The following is a 12,179-nucleotide window of genomic DNA, read 5'->3' as shown; positions in this document are numbered from 1 at the left end:
GGAGGTTGCAGTGAGCCAAGATTGAGCCTCTGCACTCCAGCCTGGGCGACAGAGCAAGACTCCATCTCAAAAAAAAAAATTAATAAAAAAAAAGATAAATGACTCTAGTTTAAAGATTATTTGGCAAATTTATTTATTTACTTATTTATTATACATATGATGCACATATATGTATTTTACATAAGATATAAAATATGTGTACACATAAACATATATGCATATATAATTTCTGCATATGCATATCTATGTTTGCGTGTCTTCTCATTTCACTGAACATCATTGAAAACTTCCACCTGCACCTAAACTGGAGCCCACTGATGACAGAGGATGGCAGGGCAGAAAGAAAGGAGATTCTGTGTGGAGGCTATGGAGAGGCCCTGGGTCTTGGGCAATATAGAAAATGGCCTTTGTCCAAGTGTTCTTATTGTTCAATTCCCACCTATGAGTGAGAACATGCGGTGTTTGATTTTCTGTCCTTGTGATAGTTTGTTCAGAATGATGGTTTCCAGCTTCATCTATGTCCCTACAAAGGACATGAACTCATCCTTTTTTATGGCTGCATAGTATTCCATAGTGTATATGTGCCACATTTTCTTAATCCAGTCTATCATTGACAGACATTTGGGTTGGTTCCAAGTCTTTGCTATTGTGAATAGTGCCGCAATAAACATACGTGTGCTTGGATGGGGAACATCACACACCGGGACCTGTCTTGGGTCGGGGAAGGGGGGAGGGATAACATTAGGAGAAACACCTAATGTAAATGACGAGTTAATGGGTGCAGCACACCAACATGGCACGTGTATACATATGTAACAAACCTGCACCTTGTGCACATGTAGCCTAGAACTTAAAGTATATATATGTATATATATATATACATATATATATATGAATTAAAGAAAAAAAAAAGGCTTTTTAGACCCAGCACTGATGAGGTTCCCTAGGTCGATGGTGGTGGAATTAGGGGTCTCTGTCCTCAGATATTTGGATCTGGATATGTCAGCATGAACGTCCTTAAGTTGCAGGCATTTTTTAAAAAATATTTTTTATTTCCAAGCTGAATACCATTAATTGGAATGTTACAGGCTTTTTAAGCTCCGTGTTCTGTCTGCATGTCTAATATGCCGGTAGAAACCTTTCAAAACAGCGTGGGTTGAAGACTAATTTTGTAATACAAAACTCACTTACTTAGATATCACATTTTGCTGGACGTGATTGGACCTGTAAGAAAATATTTTTAATGCTCACGATAATAAGGTTATTATGAGTCAGCACTAAACGTGTGCACATGCATACATAAATTGTCTACATCAGCAAAAAAAGCTTATCGTCGTACTTCTCTGACCAAAATCAACGGAATCCCCGAACCCACAGAGAGCATCCATTTTGGATTCCCCGAAGACCCTTCGTTCCTGCATCCTCTTCTGCTCTCCTTTTCTCAGCCTCTTCTGGTGGAAGCTGAGTCCTGCTCCAGATCTACGCAAGTGCTAGCGCGGAAAAAAGACCTGCCTCGCTCAGCGCTATGAGCCGCGCCCTGAAGCACGGAAAGCTAATTGTGTCTCAGGTTTCAAATCAACCTCAATTTTTTTGAAGACGTTAAGAGTGCTGAGCATTTTTTCTTCAGTGAAGTGAATTGGCAGCAAAGCTTGTGAACGCGTGTCTCTGTGGCGCAATCGGTTAGCGCGTTCGGCTGTTAACCGAAAGGTTGGTGGTTCGATCCCACCCAGGGACGAAAGTCGTATTTTGTGAACCTCGGAGTTTTGAAACTTTGACTGAAAAAACCGCGTGCGATGCTATCCGCCAGGAGCGCTGGGGCCTTGGCTCTTAAAACCAGCCGCGGTGCTAACGGCCGGGAGCCGTAGCAGCTGACCTCCGCGTTGTGTGGTCCCCAATGTCCTCTTCTGCATTAGTGTTGTACGAGTAATTTTGAGGTATTTGGTTTTTGCGACTAGGGTTGTAGTGATAACTCTTAGCTGCTTAACCACTGCAATTACGTTATGGAAACTGACACTTTAAGAAAATTTACTGACCAAAGGAAGTAAGTACTAATAATGCCAAAACAAATTGTTTGTCTTTCCACCAAACCTGTACCTGCCTTGTCTTTCTATTTCCTAACTCAGAAAACGGGCACTATGTGTGGAACCTGGTCCTTAGTCACGCCGTGTACTGCTGGCTGCCAATTCTTGGAGAGTTGGCCTCCTAAATACCTTGTTGATTAAGCACCTTCCTCTACAGCCTCACCGCCAGTTACTTCCTCATTGCTCCCTTTGGGTTACTGCATCCTGCCTTGCTGCCCTATTTGGTTTCCGGTCTTCAACTCTCCTGTCCCGTCCATCCATCAAGTAGTTGCCAGAGAATCCTTCTAAAATACTATACGGTACAAACCTGGTCTGCTTAAACTCTCTCAATGTATTGCAGGGTCTGATACGATCTCCTTAGTTTGGAAGGTAATGCCCTTCATGATCTGGCCCTGAAAGTCTTTCCTCTCCCTCACCGACACAGAACCAAACTGCTTTCTTGAACTCACACTCTGGCTTTTGAATCTTTGCCTATGAACCTTGGGCTTTTCTTCTCTTCTTTGCCTGGCAAACGCCTACGCATCCTTCATGACCACACCCCCCAAATCAAGCCTCTTTTCTGCAGCCCTTTCTTCATTCTCTTCCTATTTAACTGTTTTTCTCACTAGAAATAAAGCTTCTCCAGGGAATGACCCTGTGTTGTTCATCTGGTATCTTCAGCACCTGAACTCAAGCTTGCACATTGTAGGTAGTAAATAAATGTGAGTTGAATGTCCAAGGTTTCCAAATGCACTTGTGTCGTGTCTGAATCTTATGTAATATTTATGTATGTAATCTAGCTTGAATCGTCTTGGTATGTAGCTCATAATTCATACAATCAGGCTGACCCTCTACCTCTGCCCATGCCTCTACCTCCTGCATAGCTGTGCCTTCTCCTATCTGCCCCAGTGCTCTAAAACTATCTCTAATGCTTATTCACCCTCCTATCCCATACTTCCCATAAGAATCCCCCTTAGTCCAATTGTCTCAGCAAGATTTGGAAAGCAAGCTGGCTAATTCATAAGAGTTGTGGTGAGATGGTTGCTGGGAGGAGGGGGTGTTTCTCACCAATCCAAACCAATCTGTGTTACAGTGTTGGACAAAGGGAAGAAGAAAGAATTTTATCATTCATATTTTATTACCATGGTTTTCCCATCTTCTATCTAAGAGTAGCATGCAAGATCTTGTAAAATGCTTCATTGGAACCAAGAAATGTTACACTTAAAGCTTACAAAACAGAGACAGCTAAAACTTTCTTTCATAAGCAACAATTGTCTTCTCCATCCCCGCCTCATTGGAACTGACATGATGAAGGATTTGAAAGTTTCATAACTTAGTGAAGCTCAGTAGTACATTTAGTATTGGTTATACAACATTTGTTTAATAAATGCAATGAACAAAGCTACACAGGAATTAGATATTGAAGCAGAAAAGGTGGTTTTACAGTCCCTGCCCTTAACCTCTAATTCTTACTACCCCGGCCAAGAAAGCATTTTCACCTCCTGCGCTTTCCTTCCTGTGTGCTTGTGGTTGGTTCTTTCTTCTCAGGCTTTCTCATTCTGACGCTGAGATAGTTCTGTTCACTTAGCTTAACTTGGGACAGTGACACAAGGTTTGTTCTGTACTTTTTTTCCACCCCACCCCCCACCCCAATCCTCAGTCCCCTTCCTAGGACCATTTTCTACTCCTAGCATTAAGAGGGCTCAACGTTATATACTTGGAGATGGTCCAGTTCTGATAGACACCCCTGGAAGACTCAATTCTACCTCACCCTCGTGATTTCCTGTTAATTCCACTACGGTTAATGTTCTAGGAAGACAGCCTTATCTCTGGGCTCAGATGGGAACCCCTCCCTTAGTCTATCCTGGACTACCCTGCTATTTCTCAGCCATGCTTTCATTGGCCCCACTGAATTCCCTAGATCCCCAGCAGTTCCCACACTCTGTATGGCCCTGCCTCAACCATTAATTCTACTTATCCATTTATTTAGGAATAATTATTTTCTTTTTTTCCCTCTAAACTGGGTAATTTATAATACGAGCAATTTTTGTATGTTTAAAGGATTACCATCCCTAGCCTGTATTGTTGCTTTGCTGTGAGGGAATGGTTGGGACAGAAAAAGTGTCTGTGTAGCTCTGCAACTTCAATTCCTAGGAATGTAGCTACTCACTGGGGCTTCCCTGCTTGAAGATCATGGGCTTTTCCCTTCCACTGGAGACCAAGGAAAAATCGAGAGTTGGGCAAGGGATCTGGCCCTGAGTTCTATGTTTCCTGCTGCTTGTAGAGAGGCCTGAGGATGATGGGGTTGCAAATCCAGAGAAATGTTCAGAGATGCTGCTGCCACTGCTCTTATTACCCCCATGGGATGGGGGGTCATTTGTCTTGAAGGTCCTTTCTCCATTTAAATTTATGGTCCTTCCAGTCTCTTGTTGAGCTTCGAATGTTTCTCTTCACAGAGAAATATAGTCCTGTGTCCACTGCAAAAAGGAGTACCATCACCAAGCAGAAAGAGACTTGGTACCCAGGTGGAAAGAATGATGAGGCGGTTGACACTGCCAAACCTATTAGGAGAAGTGGAGAGATGAAAAAAAATGACAGTCACTAAGGCAGATATTTGGAACAAACGGTGAGGTCACCAGTAGAGAGTCTTTGACAACTGCCAACCGACAAGTGGTAGGAATGGTGGGGAAGTCTGGGGGAAAGTATTGCTTCCTCCCATTGGTTCCTGATCTTAGTGCTATCTGAGCAGAGGACAGCTCACCAAACACTTAGCAAAGGCTTCTGCTTGTTTGACAGAGATGTAACAGGGAGCATTAGCAAGTTAGGTCGTAAGCTGGGTTTTGTGTGACAGTTAAGAAATTGTCAGACAATGCTATGGTCTAGAAACTGGGACAAATTTGTTGATTTTATATTTCAATTTTTTAAACTCTTGATTTTGACATATTTCCAAACTTAAGAAAAATGACCAGAATAATATAAAGAAATCTTGTATATCCTTTACCCAGATCCACTCATTGTTTACATGTTACCCCATTTGCTTTATTTGCTCTCTGTCCCTAACCACTTGGGAGTATTTACTTTCAGTTTAAAGTGTCATGAAATTATTTTTGTACAAATTATGGCATTGTAGTGTCAAAATCTCAAAAGGTGTTTTGCTGCCTTTCTACATGCAAATTGTTTACAATTTATGTCTTGGGCTAGTTACAGATAGAAGTTCTGTGAAACTGGAAAGTCCAGGCACACCACTCTAGAGCTCTGATTCCGCAGGCTGGTGCTATAGAACCTAGAGATGTTTTGTGGATGACTTAATGGGATCATAGGATATTAGTGCTTGTTCAAATCTTTTACTTAATGGTTAAATATACAGGCTTTGAAGTCTTTGATGTGACCTTAGGGACAACTTATTTATTTATTTTTGCACCTCAGTTACTTCATCTGTAAAATGAAATATTACCTATCTCATGTTGTGAAGGTCTACTGTGATAGTTAAACCAGGTGCATGTAAAGAATTGTTTAGCACAGAGTCTAGCACACTGAAAGGTGCCCAATAAATGTCAGCTTATTTTTGTTATGGAAGAAGAAATTGGGGTTCAGAAAGACTAAGTGGCTCACCTCTGGTCAGATGGTTAATTAGCTGCAGGGCCAGAACCTAGGTTCTGGGCTCTTTCTGTGAGGGGATGAGGGGCTCCTGCCAGTTTGGATCGTGGCTAAAAGGCTTGGATAAGAAGGAGGCCAGCATGATAGGAACATATGACATCGTGGGTGTGATTAGGGTAAGGAAAGACAGAGGTATTTATTGGGGAGGAGATGTGGCTTCTGCTCCTGCCATCATGCTGCAGAGTGAATGACACCTCTTAGCTACCCCAAAAGAATGGACTGAAACAGAGCTGCAAACCTACCCTGCAATCAGGGACTTTTGGGGACCTCCTGGTGATCACCAGGAGGGAACCACATATGAAGAAGTACGTGTAAGAATCAGGAATCTCCTCCCAACTCAACTTCCCAGTGTGACTGCAGGTTCCACACACAGGCGTCCCTGGGCATTCCAGGGTGGCACATGTCTCACCTTGAGTGATGGTGATGTTCAAAGTCTCTGAAGACACATTTTTATTCCCAAGAAGCCCCCTGCAGAAGTAGGAGCCGCTGTCTTTGAGTGTGGCTTTTGGAATGTAGAAGTCAGAATTCTGATGAAAATACTTCCTGCCTTTGCCGTTCTGTAAATATGTGACCTTATGCAGAGCCTTGTTCTTCCAGCTGTGACACCTCAGGTGAATAGAGTCTTCCTCCTTGAACACCCACCGAGGGGCCTGGAGCAACAGCCAGCCTGAAAGACACAGAGACACCCCAGGCCCGGGAGGCCACAGCTCTCAGTGCAGAACTTTGTGAAGGGGCCACGTACCATCCAGATCCTGAGACATAAGGGAAAGCCAGATTGGGAGTCAACCCTGCATAGCTCCCTTTGGGAGTCAACCCTGCATAGCTCCCTTTGGGGAAGAGCTGATGGGGCCCTGCAAGAGAACTGAAGTCATACCAAGACCTTTGTCTAATGGGGAAGAGGGACACACACACATATGATCAACACACAGGGTTAGAGCAGAGGGACTAAGCAATGAGGTAAGTGAGAAGCAATGATGGGCATATCTGCAGGATCCTAAAGTGCTAGACTTAGATTTGCTGTGGCAGGCGGCAAGGAGTCACAGTAAGTTCTAGATCAGAGTAACAATTGCATTTGAAAATAATGATTTGCCCTATTAGAGGAAAAGGTAGATTTCAGAAGGAATAGGCAATCAAAGGAATATTGAAAGACTCTTGTGGCATTCAGGAATAAGGTGACGGTGGCCACGGAGTGGCTGCAGAAATTGTGAAGGAGAACTCAATGTAAACATCAGGGAGGGGAAGGGCGTGACTGGTAGTGCTCAGCATGGCAATTCGCGGTTTCTGAGGTGTCACAGGGCCTCGGTGAGACCAACTTTATTACTGAGTATGGCCTTCGAGAGAGGAAATTCTTATATCGCCAGAGCTTATTCTCACAATCACGTCACCAAGTAATCAGACTTCACAAAGAAAGAACATGAAGTCATGGTCAGGAAAGGGCCTGAATAATTAAAAAATAATGATATTATAGATAAGTATTATAATGGCATAAGAAAATATTCATGAGACAATGTTAAGTTAAAAAAGCATAATACTTCAAATATTTTAAAAAGTATTATGCACAGGAAAAAGAAGGATATGCACTTACATATTAACAGGGGTTTTCTCTGAAGGAGTGGGACCGAAGGACATTTTAAATTTCTCCTGTTTACTTTTATATATTTTTGAAATTGACCCCAAATGACTTTTGTAATAAGAACAAAACAAAATTTACTATAATTTTATTTTTTAAATCTACATTCTCAGGTTGAATTACTATAATTTTAAAAATCTACTACCTGATGCTAAACAAAATTGGTAGGACGTGTGTTGGTCATGATTCTCTACCACAAAGATCTGCCAAACAGAAAGTAATCTTTATTACCTATTAAGATATATCATTTATCAAAAGAAGCCATGTGCCTATCTATCCACTTACTTTTTCAGCAGAGAGATGAATCATTATTAGCATAAAGTCATGGTTAGTATATAGTCTGGTGGCCTTCGGAGGAACATTCTTGTTCCAATCTGTCCTGTCATGGACTCAGTGAATGTCCATATGTATATTCCTTCAAGTGATATTTCATCAAGCACTTACTACGTATGCCACACTGTGGACTGGAGATACCCAGATGACTGGACATATAGTTCTTAGCCTCAAAGAATCTACAGTCTAGACATAGAAACATAAATATTCAGAAATAATCACAATACAATATGACGAGTGCTACAACAGGCTAAGAATAAAGGACTACGGGGCCGACTACATTGGAATAAAGAAATTCTGCCTGAAAGAAGTAAAAATGCAGGCTGGGCATGGTGGCTCACGTCTGTAATCCTAGTACTTTGGGAGGCCGAGATGGGCAGATCACGAGGTCAGGAGATTAAGACCATCCTGGCTAACACTGTGAAACCCCGTCTGTACTAAAAATACAAAAAATTAGCCAGGTGTGGTGGCATGCACCTGTAATCCCAGCCACTTGGGAGACTGAGGCAGGAGAATCGCTTGAACCCAGGAGGTGGAGGTTGCAGTGAGCCGAGATTGTGCCACTGCACTCCAGCCTGGGTGACAGAGAGAGACTCTGTCTCAAAAACAAAAACAAAACAAAACAAAAAAGAAGTAAAAAATGCTTCTCAGAGGAAGACATAAGTGAAATGGGTCCTAAAGGATTAAAGGATGCTCAGAAGTTTACCTGGTGAAGCTAATTCTCATGGTCACAGTTTAATATAGCCTTGATTGGCCAGACTTCTAAAGCCAGTTTCTAGAGCCAAGTTCAAGGCAAACTAGTAACTCCTAGACTTGATTTTTCTATTGCTTTCTCTTGGTAATTCCCCATTTTATTTGGTTGTAGGTGGACACCTCTTACCTAGCTAGAAATGGACATATCTTCTTGTAGCTCTGGAGAGTGAAGACCATGTCAGTTGAGTGGTACTGTCAGAGGCCAAAGAGCCACAAAAATCAGTTTCAGAGGCCCAATTCCATGGAGCTCTCTTGCAGATCCACCTCTTTATGCCCTTCTTCCCCCAAAGCTTGTTCCACCCATAAACATTGTATGAATGGAACAGCCGTGGAAGTAGAGTTAGGTTTGCAGGGTGACACTGCAGGGACCAGCCTATGTGGTAAGATTGTAGGGACACCAGGAAAGACCCCTGCCTTCAAAATATTTCTCCTACCTGCGTCTGATGTCTATATTCTGTTAATAGTACACAAGGACTTTCATCTCATGATTAATGTGCAGGCTGAACATGTTTCTGCCTTTACCGGAAGAGATATCACATTATGCTTAATTATAGGTTTCAGTATAGCATTGATGAGGAGACAGAAAGATATGATGCTAGGCCACCAGGATTGCTTTGGGAGGTGGCTTAGGGCATTACATGTCTGAGAGTGAGGAGATTGAGGTCCTAACACCAAATTCATTAATTTATTCAATAAATATTATTGGCCAGGTGTGGTGGCTCATGCCTGTAGTCCCAGCACTTTGGGAAGCCAAGGCAGGTGAATCACCTGAGGTCAGGAGTTAAGAACAGACTGACCAACATGGTGAAAGCCTGTCTCTACTAAAAATACAAAAATTAGCTGGGTGTGGTGGCGGGCACCTGTAATCTCAGCTACTCGGGAGGCTGAAGCAGGAGAATCACTAGAACCCGGGAGGTAAAAGTTGCAGCGAGCTGAGTTCGCCCCATTGCACTTCAGCCTGGGTGACAGAGTGATACTCTGTCTCAAAAAATAAAATTAAAAAAAAAGAAAATAAATAAATAAATAACTATTATTGAGCATCTATGCCATGGCCTAACCTTCACATGACACATTCACATTGTATGCATTCCATATGAGGATTCCTGGAATTGTGCAATGCAGCAGTCCTATTATCTATTGTCTGACAGGCTTTGACATTGTGCCCAAGACCTACTTAGAGCTAGGAATACAACTCTGATACCATTCAGTGGGACCACAGATCATCTCATCTTAGCTTTTATCTCTAAGAATATCATCTCTGGCTCTTCCCAAGTATTTCAGGACCCTTTGTTTCACCCTTTATTGGTGATTTTCCTCTTCCCCTTCATCAACTCACCGGTATGGACTTCTAGCTGCACCGGGTCACTGAGTGTGGAGAGGCTTGTCTGGCACCTGTACTCTCCACTGTCTTTGATTCCGGCAGCGGCAATGAAGTAGCTCGAGGCCTGGCTTGAGATGAGGCTCTCATTGTGAAACCACTGTGTGGAATTGTCCTCAGAGGAGTAGGCTCCCTGGCACTTCAGAGTCACACTGTCCTCCTCGAGCACCCTGTACCATTGAGGCTGCAGGAATACCACAGCCTTTGGGAGATCTTCTGAGGAGCCAAGAGAATGTGGGGTGAGGACAGGGAGAGGAGCAGGCTCTACACTGCCATTCTCAGGGAGCCTCAAAGCCAGAATGAGCTCATTGCAAACCCATGCTTGGTGGCTCAGTCTTAGAGCATCTCGGCCCCATTTTTGGCCTGTTCAGTATCTTGAGGAAAACTGGCCAGAGAAGCATAGGGCCAAGTTCTGCTGTGTTGGAGGAACTATCCCTGCTAACCCCACATCAGCATTTTCCCATTCAACAAGCATTTCCCAATATCTTATGGCCATTGTTCCCATTTGTGCCCCACTGGGTTAATCCAAGACCATGAAGCTGACTCACCAGTCTGCATGCCAGCTGAAACTGCAAGAAAAAAGAGAAATCAAATATTGAGTAGGGGCAGAGATCAGAGTGTTTAGAACATAGAGTGAGTTTAAAACTCCCCTGCCCTCCTCTGCCCCAGGAGCCCAATTTTCCCAAGAATCAGGATGTTTCTGGTGGAAACCTTCTTGCTACCTGCTCTCTGGTCTCCAGTGTTCATGCCTCTTGCGCCACTGTCAACCCAAATCCCTATTTTCAACACTGCTCCCTTACCCCTTGCTCCCTGTGCAAACTCACAAATTAAGGGTACAGGTTGAATTTCCCTGAACCAAGCCACAGAAACAGCCTCAACCCATATCCCCACAAGAAAGGGTAGAAACTAAAAATCATAGAGGAGAACCCTGGAATGTCAAACTGAAAGAGACAGACCCTAGGGACCATCTAGTCGAAGCTCTTCGGTTCCACATAGTGATTCTGGGACCCAGAGGGGTGAAGTGACTGGCCTCACTCATGAGTATGCCCCAATTGGAACCAGCATTCTCCTCATTTCTAGCCCCATCTTGGCTTGTCCTAGGAGCTCAATCCACAGCTATAGATGTGGTGAGGGGTACCATCCCTTCGTGGGAGTCTCGTCCCTAGCCTGAAAAGGGGTCTCTGCTGAACCCAAGGCATCTCAAACTTCTCCCTCAACCAGGGAGACCCTGACTTACCTAGAAGTAGCAGAGCAGTTGGGAGGAGCAGCTGCCACATGATGCCACACTGGAGTGGACAAGTCACCAAAGATATCTGGAGCCCTAAAGGGACCAAGCCGACTAGACAGGAGGAAGTAAACAGCCTTTCCCCAGCCCCTCCACCCATCTCTGTCAGCCACCAGTTTCCTTTTCTTGAAACTTCATCTGACTTCTCAAACTGAAGTCTGGCAAGGGAGCCCCACCATAGAACAGGAACAGGAAGGAAAGAGCCTGGAGGCAAGGTGGGTGGGTCTGCCCCCTTTACTCCCCCAAAGGTCTGCGGCTGAGCATCTGGGGGCACACACAGAATCTGCCGGAGTGTGCCTTCAGCCATCCCAGGATGCTTGCCCCCATCTCCTGGGTTTGGATCCACCCAGCACCAAGAATGGGACAGCAAGACCATGGGGATGAGATTCAAGATGGGAGGAACATTCTCTGAGGGCTTCCTTCATTTCACCTCAGAACTTCTCACTCTCCTGCCTCGCCCAGACCCATCTATCTCCAGCCGAGGCCCTGCCGGCACACAGAAAGTGGTCCTTTCAAATCTTCAGACCACTAGCAGTGTCTCTGCCTCAATATTATCTCCACGCAGAGTTTCTTTCAAAATTCAAAATTCAAAATCTATATGCTCCTGGGATATGTAATCCACAGGAGCTACTGACTTTTTAGTGTGATTTGATCATTAGATTTCCAGGTTAGAAGAAACCCAGGTAGGGGAGAGAAATGGGCCCTGGAAGAACAAGTCACCAGTGAAAGGCTGAAAAGATCACAGAAAAGGTAGGGGTGGGGAGGGGCGAGGACAGGAACTCTTTACCTTCCTGGTGTTACCCGGGTCCTGCGGATTTAGCTCAGGCCCCTCCGGGCCACTGGATCTGGGCTGGTCTGTCAGCCTAGGAGCCGGGGCTCCAGGGCTCCTTATCAGAAAATGTGGAGGGAGGTGGCCAGGAAGTGGGAGGGTTGTTAACCTCTTCTCTTCTCTCCAGATTCTCCCCCGTAACCCCACGTTGTTTACTCTCACAATGGTCCAGTTCCCAGACAGAAAATCCGATGACTCTGCTTGATAGTGCCACTCCCCCAGTGGATTCTTGGACATCTGGGACAGGTCTCACC

General features: G+C 44.2%; 1 protein-coding gene and 1 non-coding gene across 6 annotated transcripts; one reads left to right on the top strand and one right to left on the bottom strand.

The window, feature by feature from the left end:
- Nucleotides 1-1,661: 1,661 nt before the first annotated feature.
- TRNAN-GUU (transfer RNA asparagine (anticodon GUU)) lies at nucleotides 1,662-1,735 on the top strand. The gene has a single exon. It is a non-coding gene; the product is annotated as a tRNA-Asn (tRNA).
- A 1,444-nt stretch (nucleotides 1,736-3,179) lies between these two features.
- Nucleotides 3,180-11,974, bottom strand: LOC129036148 (low affinity immunoglobulin gamma Fc region receptor III-A). Of its 5 annotated transcripts, none has more exons than XM_054487122.1 (6): nucleotides 11,884-11,974; nucleotides 11,049-11,132; nucleotides 10,360-10,380; nucleotides 9,770-10,027; nucleotides 6,127-6,384; nucleotides 3,180-4,621 (listed from the first exon to the last, which is right to left on the bottom strand). In XM_054487122.1, exons 2-6 carry the CDS (start codon nucleotides 11,086-11,088, stop codon nucleotides 4,434-4,436), a joined length of 765 nt encoding a protein of 254 aa, XP_054343097.1. In that variant the 5' UTR covers nucleotides 11,089-11,132; nucleotides 11,884-11,974; the 3' UTR covers nucleotides 3,180-4,433. The 5 variants fall into 5 exon arrangements, with proteins under 5 accessions (XP_054343097.1, XP_054343099.1, XP_054343093.1 ...); XM_054487124.1 differs by having other exon boundaries at nucleotides 9,770-10,024; XM_054487118.1 differs by lacking the exon at nucleotides 11,884-11,974 and having other exon boundaries at nucleotides 11,049-11,403.
- Between the last annotated feature and the right edge of the window lie 205 nt (nucleotides 11,975-12,179).

This window comes from Pongo pygmaeus, chromosome 1, assembly GCF_028885625.2.
Source record: "Pongo pygmaeus isolate AG05252 chromosome 1, NHGRI_mPonPyg2-v2.0_pri, whole genome shotgun sequence".
Classification (NCBI taxonomy): Eukaryota; Metazoa; Chordata; class Mammalia; order Primates; family Hominidae; genus Pongo; species Pongo pygmaeus.
Note: the sequence above shows the minus strand (reverse complement) of the source record. Positions and strands in the feature narration are given on the sequence as shown.